This window comes from Chiloscyllium plagiosum, unplaced genomic scaffold, assembly GCF_037043375.1.
Source record: "Chiloscyllium plagiosum isolate Xiang-an unplaced genomic scaffold, Cpla_swu_hap1 HiC_scaffold_27, whole genome shotgun sequence".
Lineage (NCBI taxonomy): Eukaryota > Metazoa > Chordata > Chondrichthyes > Orectolobiformes > Hemiscylliidae > Chiloscyllium > Chiloscyllium plagiosum.
Genome location: NW_028270165.1, coordinates 166,407 through 183,387, shown reverse-complemented (window position 1 = coordinate 183,387; position 16,981 = coordinate 166,407). Strand labels below are relative to the sequence as shown.

Here is a 16,981-nt window from a genome sequence, read left to right as displayed (position 1 = left end):
GCAGATGGCGGAATTGGAATTCGGTCAGAAGGATTGAGTTCAGAATTGGTAGGGGGGGAAAGACATCTGATTCACTCATATCCTTTTTAGGGAAGGAAATTGCCGTTGTGGAAAAGGATTCACTCAGTTGTCCTAGCTGCATTCTTTACCCAGTCTGGCCTACATGTAGCAGTATGGTTGACTCTTGACTGTCCCTCCTCCCCCCGGGGAGAAATTTACTTGAATGACGGCGCGGTGGCTCAGTAGTTAGCACTGCTGCTTCACAGCACCAAAGTTCCAGGTTCGATTCCAGGCTCTGGTGACTGTCAGTGTGGAATTTGCATGTTGTCCGTGTCTGCGTGGGTTTCCTCAGATTGCTCTGGTTTCCTCCCACAGTACAAAAATGTGCAGGCCAGGTGAATAGTCCATGTTAAATTACCCATAGTGTTAGGTGCATTAGTCAGAGAGAAATGGGTCTGGGTGGGTTACTCTTCGGAGGGTTGGTGTGGATTGGTTGGGCTGAAGGGCCAGTTTCCACACTGCAGGGAATCTAATCTAATCTAATCATATCCGAACCTAACCATATCCCTCTAAACCCTTCCTATTCATATACCCATCCAGATTCCTATTAAACATTGTAAATGCACCAGCCTCCACCACTTCGTCTGGCAGTTCATTCCGTACACACACCACCCTCTGTGCGAAAAAGTTGCTTCTTCGGACCATTTTAAATCTTTCTCCCCTCATCTTAAACCGATGCCCTCCAGTTTACAACTTCATCTGCCCTGGTGAAAAGACTTACAAAAGTTGAGCAGCCAGACAAAATGCAAAAAGAATACAACGTCGAGCTACAGGGAAAAATAAAATTGTGGCTCCAGCCGTTTTTTCTCCTTTTGGCCTTTAGATTCTTTCCATCCGTCATTAACAGTAGTCCCCAAAGCGCACACTGCGCATGCTCCGAGGTGTCAGCGAGGAAGGCGCATGCTCACCGGTGTCAGCAAAGTAGTACGCATGCTCCTCGAAGTCCGAAGACCGGCACGCGACTTCCTTTTGATGGACCAATGGTAAAGCCTGGAGGACCGGATGGAGATTGGTCCTCCTGCCAGTTAGAGCACCCCTATTGTCTGAATGCAGAAGGAGGACCATAAGCTTCTGTAGCTGCTGTGAAGATTGAGCTTCAGCCCAGACTGTAACTTGCTTCTTCTGTCCAACATCTGTGAATACAGCACTCTCTTTTCTCACCCCCTTTTCCATTTAGTTTTCATTTTGGTGTTCAATTATAGTCATAGAGATGGACAGTACGGAAACAGACCCTTCGGTCCAACTCGTTCATGTCGGCCAGATATTGCAACCTAATCTAGTCCCGCTTGCCAGCACCCAGCCGATATCCCTGTTCATATAGTGTTGATTTGCAGCAGCTGAAAGGAAAGGGAGTGATTCTCTGGGGTGGAGACAGACTCAGGAAATGTTGGACCAGGTCTGTGTCTCAGTTGGCAAACACATGGCAAATGCAGTACCTCAATGTGAAGCTATAGCCTTTACCGTGGCAAGAAAAGCAGAAAGGTGGTGCGTTTTTAAATGTGATACATTGGGATGTGGAGAAAGTGAGGATTGCAGATGCTGAGGATCAGAGTTGCACCCATATTCCCAATTTCTTCATCTCCACTGCATCTGCTCCCAGGAGGACCAGTTCCAATACCGAACAACCCAGATGGCCTCCTTCTTCAAAGACTGCAATTTCCCCCCAGACATGATCGACAATGCTCTCCACCGCATCTCCTCCACTTCCCGCTCCTCTGGCCTTGAGCCCCGTCCCTCCAATCGCCAGCAGGCCAGAACCCCACTGGTCCTCACCTACCACCCCACCAACCTCCATATACATCATATCATCCGTCGTCATTTCTGCCACCTCCAAACGGACCCCATCACCAGGAATATGTTTCCCTCCCCTCCCCTATCAACGTTCCGAAAAGACCACTCCCTCCGTGACTCCCTCGTCAGGTCCACAGCCCCCACCAACCCAACCTCCACTCCCGGCACCTTCCCCTGCAACCGCAAGAAATGCAAAACTTGCGCCCACACCTTCAGATTCCTGAAGAAGAGCTCATGCCCGAAACAACGATTCTCCTGCTCCTTGGATGCTGCCTGACCTGCTGTGCTTTTCCAGCAACACATTTTCAGCCCACACCTTCCCCCCCTTAGTTCCCTCCAAGGCCCCAAGGGATCCTTCCATATCCACCACAAATTCACCAGCACCTCCACACACATCATTTACTGCATCCGCTGCACCCGATGTGGCCTCCTCTACATTGGGGAGACAGGCCGCCGACTTGCAGAACGTTTCAGAGAACACCTCTAGGACACCCGGACCAACCAACCCAACCACCCCGTGGCTCAACACTTCAACTCCCCCTCCCACTCCACCAAGGACATGCAGGTCCTTGGACTCCTCCATCGCCAGACCATGGCAACATGACAGCTGGAGGAAGAGCGCCTCATCTTCCGCCTAGGAACCCTCCAACCACAAGTGATGACCTCCGATTTCTCCAGTTTCCTCATTTCCCCTCCCCCCACCTTGTCTCAGTCCCAACCCTCAAACCCAGCATCACCTTCCTAACCTGCAATCTTCTTCCTGACCTCTCCGCCCCCACACCCACTCCGGCCTATCACCCTCACCTTAACCTCCTTCTACCTATCGCATTTCCAACGCCCCTCCCCCAAGTCCCTCCTCCCCACCTTTTATCTTAGCCTGCTTGCCACACTTTCCTCATTCCTGAAGAAGGGCTCATGTCCGAAACGTCGATTCTCATGCTCCTTGGATGCTGCCTGACTTGCTGCACTTTTCCACCAACATATTTTCTGCTCTGATCTCCAGCATCTGCGGTCCTCACTTTCTCCTAAAAGTACAGCTAATCAGGCAGCATGAGAGTTGATGTTTTGGGCATAAGCCCTTCATCAACAATGATGTGTAGATGTACAATGGGACCTCAGTGTCCTTCTGCACCAGTCGCTGCCAGTTGTCGGACAGGTGCAGCAAGTTATCAGCAAGGCAAGTGGTATATTAGCAAGAGGAATTGAGTTCAGAAGTGGGGATGTCTTCCTTCTGTTAGGGGGGTCATTGAACGTATTCACTGCTGAGTTCATCTGATATTTTGAACAACAATGAAATGGATGTTTATGGGGGATATTAAGAAAATGGTTTCAAGACCAGCATAGAACAGTTACAGTGTCAGACAGCACAGAAACAGCCCCTTCAGTCCAACTAGTCCATGCTGACTATGTTCTCTAACTAAACTAGTCCCACCTACCAGTATTTGGTCCATATCCTCTGAATCTTTCCTATTCAGATACTTATCCAAATGTCCTTTAAATGCTATAACTGCACCACTTCCTCTGGACATTCATTCCACACGCGAACCACTCTCTGTAAAATGAAAAATAATGTCCCTCATGTTTTTCAAATCTTTCTCCTCTCTCCTTCAAAATTTGCTCCCTAATCTTGAAACCCCCACCCAAGGGAAAGGACATCTGCCATTCTCGTTAGCTAGATCTGTCATGATTTAATCAACCTCAGTAAGGTCACCTCTCAACCTCCTATGCTCCAATGAAAAATGTCCCAGTCTGTCCACCAAAATGTAGGTATATTCATATCCAGTTATGATCTGTGCAATACTGGTCCAGGCACGAAAGACCAAATGTCCTAGTCCTGCTCCCAATTCTCACCCTCTGTGTCCAGGACAGCAAGAGACCATAACACATTGGAGCTGAAATTAGGCCATTCGGCCCATCAGGCCTGCTGATAGCACACAATCGCAGCTGATAAGTTTCTCAGGCCCATTCTCCTGCTTTCTCCCCGTAATCCTTGATCCCCTTGATACTCAAGAACCTGTCTACCTCCGTCTTAAATATTCTCAATGACCTGTCCTTTACAGCCTTCTGTGGCAATGAATTCCAAAGATTCACCACTCTCTGGTTGAAGGAGTTTCTCCTTATCACAGTTCCAAAAGGCCTTCCCTTTACTCTAAGGCTGTGCCTTCAGGTCCTTGTCTCTCCTACCAATGGAAACATCTTCCCAACATCCAGTCTGTCCATGCCATTCAGTATTCTGTATGTTTCAATTAGAGTGTGGGCCTGTGTATCAGCATGAACCAGACCCTTCAGGATGAGATGCAGCAGGAATTAGGTGGGATTAAGATTTTCAGCTTCTAGGGAATAAGAGTTTTCTATAAATGGGAATTGAGCAGATGGGTCATTGGGCTGAGGAGTGGGAGATGGAGTTTAATTTAGACAAATGTGAGGAGTTGCATTTTGGTCAAGCAATCCAGGCAGAACTGACACAGTTAAGGGGAGTGTTGCTGAACAAAGACCTTGGAGTGCAGGTTCATAATTCCTTGAAAGTGGAGTCTCAGGTAGCTACGATAGTAAAGAAGGCATTCAGTATGCTTTCCTTTCTTGGTCAGAGCATTGAGTATGGGAGTTGGGAGGTCATGTGGCCGCTGTCCACGAAATTGGTTGGGCCACTTTTGGAACACTGCATTCAATTCTAGTCTCCTTGATATAGAAAAGATGTTGTGAAACTTTGAAAGAGGTTGGAAAAGATTTACAAGGTTGTTGCCAGACGTGGAGGGTTTAAACTACTGGGAGAGGGAGAATAGGCCAGGGATATTTTCCCTGGAGCATCAGAGACTGAGGGCATTGACGTTGTAACGGGCATGGATAGGGTGAATACCCAAGATCTTTTCCCCGGGATGGTGCAGTCCAAAACTAGACGGTGCATATTTGAGGTGAGAAGAGAATGATTCATAAGTGTGGTTGTGAAGATTGGACTTTCAGAGCAGCTGTCAAAGATGTTTTGCCCTGACTGGGAGCAGAAGTTGTAACAGTGAAATCTTTCATTTATGAGCAAACAACTGAGTGAGTGAGTCCGTCCGGGATTTTGGGGGTAAGTGGGAATTCATTGCACTTTGGGGATGCAGCCCTTCCCTATCCAGTCATTTCTGCTGTTGGGTGAGACTAGACCTCAAGATTAGGGGGAGTAGCTTTCAAACACCGATTAGGAGAGAATCTATGGAATTCTCTGCCCAATGAAGCAGTAAAGGCCACTTCAGTATATTGAAGACACAGTTGGATGGGTTTTTGCATGGTTGGTGAATTCAGGGTAGCTTTGACAATGCAGGGAGGAGGAGCTGCGATGATCTTAATGAATGGCAGAGTAGGCCTGACAGGACAAATGGCCTACTCCTGCTTTTATTACTATGGAACTATAACCCTGCATTTCCCATGGCTAACCCAGCTTCAGGATGACAAGGATTGGATCCTGAATATTGAGGGGGTAGTCAAATGGGAAGCGAGGTCAAGGTAGAGGGTTGGCACTGCGAATCAAAGCATTGATCATAGGGTAGTCTGGTGTCAGCTCAGATTTCAGGTCCTGATTTCTCTCTCCTCTGTTGATCTCCCTGTTCGCTTAGAGTAAGATGTTGGCCTGTCAGCTCTGCTGGATTTCTGCTGAAGCTTTGACACCCATTTTTACACCATTTGGAACAATAAAACATTGGGTCAATTGAGACCCTACCCACCATCTCTCAGCCTGTCAACCATTCAGATACAGCGTTGTCATAGCAGGGAATCAAACAAGAAAAACGAATCAAAATTAAAAATAAATAGATCCTCGTGCTTAATGTTTGTTCACTAGTAAGTAAACCAGAATAGGGTTCTCCCAGGATTCTTATAGTGCCCTATTTTGAGGAATTCTGTCCCTTACATCTAACTATTAGTCCCCAGCTATAATTTACAACAACATTTACAACCACAGAAATAAAGCATGTTGTCTCAATGTCTGTGTGATATGCAGCACAGAAATAGACTTTTTATTTCTCTCATGCGTGTGTGTGTGTACACACAAGTCCATTGCAGTGAATTTGTATTTGCAACATTATATTTGCCGATACATTCTATTTTGCTCCTAAAATGAACAATCTCCAGGCAGTCAATACATGTAGTATTATGTAAATTCAACTTTTGAAAATAGAACCAGCCTGACTCAAGGTTAGGATACAGACAGACTCTGATCTCACACCTTTCATGCATTGTCTGAGCTGAAATAGTCGTAAAGATGTACAGCACAGAAATAGACCCTGCGATCCAACTTGTCCATGCCGACTAGATATCCCAACCCATCTAGTCCTACCTTCTCACATCCACCCCATATCCCTCTAAACCCTTGCTATTCATATATTCCATCCAGATCCCTTTCAAATGTTGCAATTGTACTAGCCTCCACCTCTTCCTCTTGCAGCTCATTCCGTACATGTACCACCCTCTTTGTGAAAAGGTTGCCCCTTAGGTCTCTTTTATATCTTTCCTCTCTCACCCTAAACATATGCCCTCTAGTTCTGCCATTCCCCCCTCCCTCCCCAACCCCCCCACTCTCCTCCCCCCCAACCCCCCACTCTCCTCCCCCCCAACCCCCCACTCTCCTCCCCCCCAACCCCCCATCCCCCCTCCCCCCCAACCCCCCATCCCCCCTCCCCCCCAACCCCCCATCCCCCCTCCCCCCAACCCCCAACCCCCCATCCCCCCTCCCCCCCAACCCCCCATCCCCCCTCCCCCAACCCCCCATCCCCCCAGACTGAAAGATGTCATCTTTTGTTATAAAACCATAGTTATCTCGAAGGTGCCTTGCAGGAAATTGTGGGATTTACATATTTGTGATACCTGCAACACATTCTAAAAGATGAAAGATTACACAATCCAGGTTTGTTCAATAGATCATTTCAGTGGCAGGGCACTGTCATGTTTTTTCATAAATTCTATGCGTTATGATCTTATTCTCCACAACCACATGAAGGAGCAGCGCTCGAAATGCTACTCCTTTCAAATAAACCTGTTGGATGATAACCTGGCGTTGTGTGATTTTTAACTTTGCCAATCCACCTTTACCTGGACAATGCTAAATTACCCATAGTGCCAGGGTTGTGCAGGCTCGGGTGGATTAGTCAGGGGGTGAATGTAGAGGAATGGGTGTGGGTGGGTTACCCTTTGGAGGGTCGGTGTGGACTCGTTGGGCCGAATTGCCTGCTTCCACACTATGGGGATTTGTTGAAGGGAAGGGATTTTCCCAACTGTGCAGGGCAGCGCCGGCCGTCCGGAGCGGACGTAATGCGGGTCAGTCTGACACCGACCGCAGCAGGCGCAGTGAGGGTCAGCTGGACGCCGGCCATCCGCAGCAGGCGCAGTGAGGGCCAGCCGGACGCCGTCCATCCATAGCAGGCGCAGTGAGGGCCAGCCGGACGCCGTCCGTCCGGAGCAGGCGCAGTGAGGGCCAGCCAGACGCCGTCCGACCGGAGCAGGCGCAGTGAGGGCCAGCCGGACGCCATCCAATCCGAGCAGGCGCAGTAAGGGTCAGCCGGACGCTTTCCGTCCGGAGCGGGCGCAGCGAGGGCCAGCCGGATCCAGGCCCTCCGGAGCACGTGTAATGCAGGTCAGTGGGACGCCGGCCATCTGGAGCAGGCGTAATGCGGGTCAATCGCACGCCGGCGTCCGGAGCCGGCGCAGTGCGGGGGCTGGGTGTTGGCCTCGGTCCGCCCTTGTGAATCATTATTGATGTCACAACGCGGAAATGGCCCTGTCAGTTTCAGAGTGAAACTCTTTCCGTCTGGGCAACTCTTCATCCGGGGGGCGAGAGAGAGAAGGGAGGGACATTTGTTCACTTTAGCAACTGGAGTGAACAAACTCCGCTATGAATCTTAATTACCCGTGTGAGTGAAGATGGAACTATAGGTTGTTTTCCCGAGCGCGGCAGTGTCTGAGGGGTGACCTTATAGACTTGTATAAAATCATCAGTGGTGTGGATCGGGTAAATAGACAAGGTCTTTTACCTGGGATAGGGGAGTCCAGGACGAGGTAGTAACAAGGTTTAGGGTGAGGGTGGGTGGGGTGGACATTTAAAAGCATCAGAAGGGGCAAATTTTTCACGCAGAACCTGGTGCATGTTTGGAATGAGCTGCCAGAGGAAGTGATGGAGGTTGGTACAATTACAGTATGTAAAAGACATTTGGATTGGTGTATGAATAGAAAGGGTTAAGAAGCATATGGGCCAAGTGCTGGCAAATGCAACTAGATTAATTTTGGGATATCTGGAAGACTTTGGCTGAAGGGTCATTTTCTGTGCTGTATATCTCTATGACTCTGGCTTTCCACTAATGTTTGCCACATCTGTATGTTCAGTTTCTCTCTGGTGTCAGTGTTAACGCCTTGATGTCTCATTTTGTTCCCCTCTTCCTGGGGGCGTTAACCATTTTGTATCTGGTTGTTCCTCAAGAAGCTGCATGGCAGGTTCACCCTGAATTAACATTTTTGTTTGCTTCCCAAAATTAGACCTGTTCGCTCTCAGCAGCAGCATCCCAATGTCGTGGAAGATATTAACTTTCAGGTGGAGTTATCCAAACTTCAGAGAGATGTCAGTCTTGATATTTTTGCTTTTCTGCCCCAGTTAGATCCTGAATCAGTACCTTCAGGAGAATTAGTTAAAAGGGAGTGAGAACAGAGAGAGAGAGTGGGATGGTGCTTTCAATTTTGTGGAAAATTCTGCAGAAAGTAGAATTTCTTGTTCTGAGTTTCTATTCTGGACTGACAGTGATGACATTTGTAATCTCTTTTTACAGAGTATTTGAAGATAGAAGTTTCAAATCAACAGATGAAGGGCTTATGCCCAAAACATCAACTCTCCTGCTCCTCAGGTGCTGCCTGACCTGATGTGCTTTTCCAGCACACTTCTCGACTCACTGTACGGCATCTGCAATCCTCGCTTTGACATCAATATCTGACAGTCACTCAATCCATTAGGACCTCAGCAATTTTCAACTTAGATTCTGTGAGAAGGAACAAAGCTTTTTGGTTCCTGTTTCAGTACATTTTCAGCATCAGTGGGACTGGATGAGAGACCCACTGTTGAACCGCACTGAATGTGGAGCCTGGAAGAGTGATACGGCCTGGAACGAGGAATTCACGGTGGGGAGAGGCTATACACGTGTTTGTGTGCAGCTGAAGCTTTGGCCATGGAGAATCCTGAGGAATCTCACTCTGTGGAGAAACCGTGGAAGTGTGGCGACTGTGGAAAAGGCGTCCGTGTCCCGTCGGCCCTGGAGATTCATCAGCGCAGTCACACCAGGGAAAGGCCATTCTCCTGCACCGAGTGCAGGAAGGGCTTTACCCAGGCCGCCTCCATGCTGAGGCACCAGCGGCGCCACACAGGGGAGAGGCCCTTCAGGTGTCCCGAGTGTGGGAAGGGCTTTACCCGGGCCTCCATCCTGCTGACCCACCAGCGGGTCCACACAGGAGAGAGGCCATTCCCCTGCCAAGAATGCGGGAAGGCCTTCAGCAATTCCTCCCACCTTCTGACCCACCGGCGTGTCCACACGCGGGAAAGGCCCTTCAGCTGTCCCGAGTGTGGGAAGGGATTCAGTCAAGTGGGCACCTTGCGGAAGCACCAGCTGCTCCACACCGGGGAGAGGCCGTTCAGCTGCCCCGAGTGCTGGAAAGCTTTCAGTGATTCCTCTGCCCTGCTGAGACATCAGCTGGTCCACACGGGGGAGTGGCCTTTCGGGTGCCCCGACTGCGGGAAGGGCTTTAGCGATTCCTCCAATCTCCAGACCCACCGGCGGGTCCACACGGGGGAGCGGCCCTTCAGTTGTCCTGAGTGCGGGAAGGCCTTCAGCGATTCCTCTAATCTCCAGACCCACCGGCGGGTCCACACAGGGGAGAGGCCCTTCAGTTACCTCGAGTGCGGGAAGGCCTTCACCTGCTCCTCCCTCCTGCGAAGGCACCAGCGAGTTCATTTGCCATCGCAGGGGGTTGAAGGAATGACAGCCTAGTGCCATTATCAACTGGACTAACAACCCAGTTCCGGCGAACCCTGCCGCGGGAGATGACGGAATTGGAATTCGATCAGAAACCTGGAGTTCAGTATTTAACGATGAAACCATTTTTCGGGGCAAAGAAAACCCCCATCTGACTGACTCATGTCCTTTTTAGGGAAGGAAACTGTTGTTAGGGGAAAGGATTCACTCAGCCGTCCCAGCTGCATTGTTTCCCTGGTCTGGCTTACGCATGACTGACTCCAGACCTACAGCAGTGTGGCTCTATCTTTTTTTTCTCCCATTGGCCTTTGGATAGTTAGAAACTGTCAGTAACTCCATCTCCACAGAGTCTACTACGCATGCTCCTCAGTGTCAGCAAAAACACCGCGCATGCTTGTAGCTGTCCGCAAAAACGGCGCTATGTTGTTTTGATGGACCAATGAGGAGTACTGGAGGACCGGTAGGAGTCTAGTGTTCTTGTTAAACACAGCCTCTCTATTGTCTGAAGGTGGACCATTAGCTTCTCAAGCTGCTGCTGCTTCTCTCTATGAATGAAGATTGAGATTCACCACAGACTGGAACTTCCTCTGTCCAACATCTGTGAGCACAGCGATCTCTCTTCTCTCCCCCTCTTCTACTCTCTTTTTTTTCATGCTGGGATTCAATTTGTGACTTGAAGCAACTAAAAGCAAAGGGAGGGAATCCAGGGAGGGGACAGACTGGAAAAGTTGGTCCAAGTCTGTGTCTCAATTGGCAAACACATGGCAAATGTATTACCTCAGTGTGAAGTTATAGCCGGTGTTGTGGAAAAAGAAAACAGCACAAAACATTGTTTAAATGATCATATATTGGGATGGCAGAAGCTGGAGATCAGAGTAAAAAAATGTGGCACTGGAAGCACAGCAGGTCAGACAGCATCCGAGGAGCAGGAGAGTTGATGTTTCAGGCACAAGCCCTTCATCAGGAATGTTGTGTGGATGGACAAAGAGGTCTCAGCGTTTTTTCACACCAGGAGAAATTGAGGTCTGCAGATGCTGGAGATCAGAGTTGAGAGTGTTGCTGGAAAAGCACAGCTGTTCAGGCAGCATCAGAGGAGCAGGAGAATCGACGTTTTGGGCTGATTCTCCTGCTTCTTGGATGCTGCCTGACCTGCTGTGCTTTTCCAGCAACATGTTCTTCCACACCAATCAATGCCAGTTGTCAGACAGGTGCAGCAAGCAATGCGCAAGGCAAGTGGTATATTAGCAAGAGGAACTGAGTTCAGAAGTGGGGATGTCTTCCTGCAGGTATGGGGTCACTGAATACATTCAAGGCTGAGTTCATCTGATATTTTAAACAACAATGAATTGGATGGGTATTGGGGAAGGCAAGAAAATGGTTGTGACGACCAGTAAAAGAAGAGTTAAAGTCAGACACCACAGAAACAGACCCTTATCCGAGGATGGATGTGGTGTTCCCTACATTGGACAAACAGGCAGAAAACTAGCCACTAGGATATATGAACATCAACTAGCCACAAAAAGACATCACCCACTATCCCTAGTATCCTTACAGATGCATGAGGAAGGACACCACTTCGACTGGCACAACACATCCACCCCAGGACAAGCCAAACAGAGACACGCATGAGAATTCCTAGAAGCATAGCATTCCAACCAGAATTCTATCAACAAATACATTGACTTGGATCCCATTTACACCCCCCCCCCCCGAAAAAGAACAGGAAATGACATTGCCATACGAAATGATGCCGCCACAGGAAATGACATCACCAACCCAAACATCTAAATAGAAAGTGGGCTACACCACTGGTGCTTCATCTGGAGGCTCACTGCAGATGTTACCTAGTATAGTGATGGAAAATGAACCTTTCAGCTCAGCGAGCAAACATCCAGAACCTCACCCTGAGCTACAAACCTTCTCAAAACTCACCAGTTTCATGGTCCAATCTGGTTGCTGAAATTCTTCATATTGATGGATCCACTCCAATTAAACACTGGGAAGAATGAAGCCACTGGTTTCCAGTTTTTGCATCCATCTTCATTCCTCAGCCTCCATTCTCTCCCTTATAACTCTCAGATTCAGCCAGGCTGTTCATAACTTGCTGCATTGGATTCTGAGAGGAGCTTCTGACCTGTGCCAGCACAAAGCCTCCTGTATCCGCCTCTGTCATCTCATTCGAGCCTGTCCCATTCCCAAAGTAGCTGCTGCTGCCGGAATCATCTTTGGTCCCTTCCTTACCTCCAGGCTTGACTACTTCACTGCTGCAATCAATAATTTTACGCATTTGCCCTTCTGTAAACTTGAAATCATCTAAGACTTTGCTCTTGTATCATGGCAACAATTCTCATTCCTCTGTGGCTCATGTGTCCACTGACCTGTGCTTGTGCCCATTCAAGCAACAACCAAATTTTAAAATTCTCATTTTAGTCTTCAAATCTCTCCAATGGTTTCTCCCATCTTTATCTTTGTAATCTCTGTATGTTGAGATGAGTGTGCTGCTCCAATAGTGAGTGTCTTTGAACAGAACTTGCAGGTAATGGTCTCCCATGTAACTGCTGCTCTTGACCTTCTTAACGGTAGTAGTTTGAAAGGAGCTATCTAAAGAGTTTTGACTTTCCAAACATCCTGATATTGCTTCCTTGATAATTGATTCTAACAACTTCCCATTAACAGCTGTTGAACTAACTGGTCTGCAATTTCTCTCGTATTGCTTCTCTCCCTTTTTGAATACAGGTGTTACATTAGTATTTTTCCACTCCAGTGGATTCATAAGATATCAGAGGCCATTCAGCCCAGCAAGTCTGCTCCGTCACCCAATCATGGCTGAAGTCAACTCCTTTCTGGCGCTTTCTCTTCATAACCTTTGATCACCTTGACAATCAAGAATCTACCTATCTCAGTCTTAAATAAACTCAATAAATCTTTCTTGTGTCCAAGGAATTTTGGAATATTGTAACTAACGTATCCACTGCCTTTAGTACATTAGAATATGGGCCATTAGGCCCAGGGGACCTGTCCGCCCTCAATCCCGATAGTGTACCTATCGACGTTGATTGTTTAAGTTCTACCCTTTCTACAGCCTCTGACTTGCCTGTTCCAATAGGGATAGTATTGCTGTCCTCCAATGTGAAAGCTGAGGAAAGTTTTGATTTAGCAGCTTTGCTATTTCAGTGTTCCCCCATTAACTCAGCGGTTTCACCTTCCAAGGGACCAACATTTACTTCAGCGATTCTGTTCCCTTCAGCATTCCAATACAAGCTCTTGCTATTCTTTTTGATATTTTGTGCTGGGTTTATTTCGCAATTTACCTTACCTATTTTTATGAAATTTATTCATATCCGTTTGTTTATGTCTGAAAGTTTCTCAATGCTTCAGCCTTCCAGAAGTCTGGAATAACATTTCTGAAAATTGAAAGAAAATACGTTCAAACTTAAAAGGAACTCACCTTGCAAGTGGCTGGGGGCGGGGAAAGCGATCGCCCCGCCCCTATTGTCACCGAATTCTTGGAGGACTCCTCCGACCGCGCCACTTCGGCGGTGATGACGTCACCAGGAGGGACCCGCCCCCTGCGTTGGCGCATGTGCAATGGGACAAAGACAGTGTGACTGAGTGTGGGAGAGGAATGGCGCCGGCGGCTGAAGGAACAAGAACAGGAGCCGCTGGAAAAGCTGAGCAGGTCCGGCAGCTCGTGTCGGGAGGAATGTGAGGAGGTGTTTCGGGTCCGGGGATTCTCCTTCAGAACAGGACCAGGTTTCAGGAACATCCCGGGAAGGTCGCCAGGCCCGAGCGCCAAGACCTGGCTCCTGCCCCCGGGGAGAGGAGACAGTGAGACAGGGTAGGATTGGGAACCGCGGGAGGAGGGAGACTGGGGAGTTTATAAACTCCTAGGGGGAGGCTCAGGCCTCCAATAGAAGCCCCACAGGCTCAGTGTTTACTTCACCGGCGAAGAAGCTCTCGGGTTGCCCGGGCAACCGGCCGCCAGCTTTGTGAGGGTCAGGCGCCTGTTGTCTTGGGACGGGGTTGTTGGATTGTTGTATAATATTGATCTCCTCTGTACTTTTAATCTTGAATATTTTTAAAATGTACACTGGCTTCAATTTCTGAATTCTAAGTACAGAAGCAAAATATAAACATCTCCTTACATGTATCCCAACATGTGCATAGGAGCTAAGACTGCCTCAAGATTTACTGAGGTGCTGAACCAATAGCTCTTTCCCTTTTGATTAATGAAGATGGTGCCCAGCAGACTCCTGCACACAGCCTGTTCTGTCAGCGTTTATGGGAGAGATATGATAGCAAAACCCGTGAAGCCAAGTAATTTGAAGTCACACTTTAGTGCTTTAATCCCCTCAAATTCAGCATTACGTCAAGGCTGTAGGTGTACCAGACTCCCGAGGACAGCCAGGATGGATAACAAAGAGGAGAGCTGAGGTGTTATCCTCGTCAAGCCTGTAACTTCTGCAAAAAACACCATCAAGTTAATTAAATGCAATGTCCCCTTCAGCAATCCCACGCTGGCTCTTCTTAATCCACCTTTCTCCATGTGACTACAAATTTTGACCAGAATAACTATTTCTGCTTTTCCACCAAATTTAAACTGGCTGCCCTCTAATTGCTGAGTATATCTTTACAACCTTTCTTAAACAAGGCTAAAGTGTTTACAGTTTTCCAGTCACTTCCTCCAATTCCATGGAAGACTGTTGAATTATGTCGAATGCTCCCACAATTTCTGTCGTCCCTTTCTTCAAGATCCTTGGATATATTTCATCAAGTCCCAGTGCCTTGTCAACTTCTAAGTGCCAACAGCTTATCGAAGACTTCTTTCATATTAATTTTGAACTTATACAGTGACAAAGTCACCTTGTTGGTTGCCCCGTAAGAATTGATTAGAGCAGAGTGAGAACAGAGGGGGTGAGAGTGGGATGGTGTTTTCAATTTTGTGAAATAAGAAAAGAATATTCTGCAGAAAGTAGAATTGCTTGTTCTGAATTTCTACCCTGCACTGACAGTGATGAATCTTATAATTTCTTTTTGCAGCGTATTTGAAGATCTGAAGACAGAAGTTTCAAAATGAACAGGTATAAGCGTTATGCCGGAAACATTGACTCTCCTGCACCTCGGATGCTGCCTGACCTGCTGTGCTTTTCCAGTGCTGCGCTTTTTGTCTCTGACTCTCCAGCGACTGCAGTCCTCACTTTGACATCAATGTCTAACAGTCACCCAATTCATCAGGACCGCAACAATTTTCAACTATGATTCTGTGAGAAGGAAACAAACTTTTTGGTTCTTGTTTGAGTACTTTTTCAGCATCAATGGGACTAGATGAGAGACCCTATTGTTGCAGCGCACTGAGCGTGGAGCGTGTAACAGCTATACGGCCTGAAAACAGGAATTCACAGTGGGGAGGGGCTGTACAAGTGTTTGCGTACAGCTGAAGCTTCAGCCATGGAGAAACTGGAGGAATCCCGCCCTGTGGAGAAACCATGGAAGTGTGGTAACTGTGGGAAAGGCTTTCATGCCCCGTCTGCCCCAGAGACTTATCAGCGCAGCCACACCGGGGAAAGGCCATTCTCCTGCCCAGTCTGTAGGAAGGCCTTCAGCAAATCCTCTGACCTGCTAAAGCACCACCAGATCCACAGAGGGGAGAGGCCATTCAGCTGCCCTGAGTGCGGCAAGGCATTCAGCAGTTCCACCACCCTGCTGACCCACAAGCGGGTCCAGGCGGGGGAGAGACCCTTCAGCTGCTCCGAGTGTAGGAAGGCCTTCAGCAATTCCTCCGACCTCCTGAAGCACCAGCGGGTCCACACAGAGAAGAGGCCATTCTCCTGCCCTGACTGCGGACAGGCCTTCGGTGATTCCTCTGCCCTGCTGACCCACCGGCGGGTCCACACAGGGGAAAGGCCCTTCAGCTGTCCCAACTGCGGGAAGGCCTTCAGCAAATCCTCTGACCTGCTGAAGCACCAGCGGGTCCACACGGGGGAGAGGCCGTTCTCCTGTCCCGAGTGTGGGAAGGCCTTCAGCTATTCCTCTGCCTTGCTGGCCCACCGGCGGGTCCACACCGGGGAAAGGCCCTTCAGCTGCCCCGAGTGTGGGAAGGCCTTCAGCAGTTCCTCCTACAGGCTGAACCACCAACGGGTCCACACGGGTGAAAGGCCTTTCAGCTGCTTAGAGTGAGGGAAAGCCTTCAGCAATTCCTCCAACCTACTGACCCACCGGCGTGTCCACACAGGGGAGAGACCCTTCAGCTGTCCAGAGTGCGGGAAGGCCTTCAACAGTTCCTCCCACCTGCTGACCCATCAGCGGGTCCACACGGGGGAGAGGCTGTTCCCCTGCACCGTGTGCGGGAAGGCTTTTAGCAATTCCTCCAACCTGCTGAACCACCAGCGGGTCCACACGGGCGAGAAGCCCTTCACTTGCTCTCAGTGTGGGAAGGGTTTCACACGCTTCTTCAACCTGCGGAGCCACCAGCGAGTTCACACGCCATTGCAGGAGGATTGAAGGAGCAACGGGTTGGTGGTGGTGTTGGGTGTGGAGAGTGTGTGCGCTTTGACCTTGAGCTGTTTTTTAAAAAGAACTACTTTTTCTATGCCTTTTTGCTGGGGGGAATCTGAAGCTGTAACAAAGTTGGTCACAGTAAAGTTTACCTGAACTTAACGTCGGGTTCAGCCTCTCATTGAAAGCTTTGAGCTCCAAATGGTTTTTGTTTTAAAGCTGCTCATTTCTTTCAGCCTCCTGCACTAAGTTTCCAATGTCGTGTATCAGATGGAGTAGTGAATGAGTAGCTACTATCGTTAGAAATTGTAAGTTTTTCAGGAGTGCAGGTACTGCACCATTTCATCAGCATTGTAAAGTTTACTGGCAGCAGTAAAGGGTGTGGGCCGAGTTCACTAGAAACGATGTGGAGGGGCCGGTGTTGAACTGGGGTGGGTAAAGTTAAAAAGCACCAGGTTATAGTCCAACAGGTTTATTTGGATGCACTAGCTTCCAGAGCACTGCTCCTTCATTAGGTAGCTGTGGAGCAGGATCATAAGACACAGAATTTAAAGCAAAAGATCACAGTATCATGCAACAGAAATGATATATTGAAAAAAACCTGGATTGCTGTTAAGTCTTTCATCTTTTAGAATGGGTTGCAGGTTTTG

General features: G+C 48.6%; 1 protein-coding gene across 13 annotated transcripts; it reads left to right on the top strand.

Moving 5' to 3' along the window:
• Window positions 1-476: 476 nt before the first annotated feature.
• LOC148142775 (uncharacterized) lies at window positions 477-16,499 on the top strand. Of its 13 annotated transcripts, none has more exons than XM_087973839.1 (4): window positions 477-1,195; window positions 8,643-10,436; window positions 12,573-13,515; window positions 14,877-16,499. In XM_087973839.1, the coding sequence occupies exon 2, from the start codon at window positions 9,036-9,038 to the stop codon at window positions 9,849-9,851; it is 816 nt and encodes a 271-aa protein (XP_087829965.1). In that variant the 5' UTR covers window positions 477-1,195; window positions 8,643-9,035; the 3' UTR covers window positions 9,852-10,436; window positions 12,573-13,515; window positions 14,877-16,499. The 13 variants fall into 13 exon arrangements, with proteins under 13 accessions (XP_087829965.1, XP_087829973.1, XP_087829970.1 ...); XM_087973844.1 differs by lacking the exon at window positions 477-1,195 and adding an exon at window positions 7,344-7,459 and having other exon boundaries at window positions 8,643-8,988; XM_087973836.1 differs by lacking the exon at window positions 477-1,195 and adding an exon at window positions 7,344-7,459.
• The last annotated feature ends 482 nt before the right edge of the window (window positions 16,500-16,981 follow it).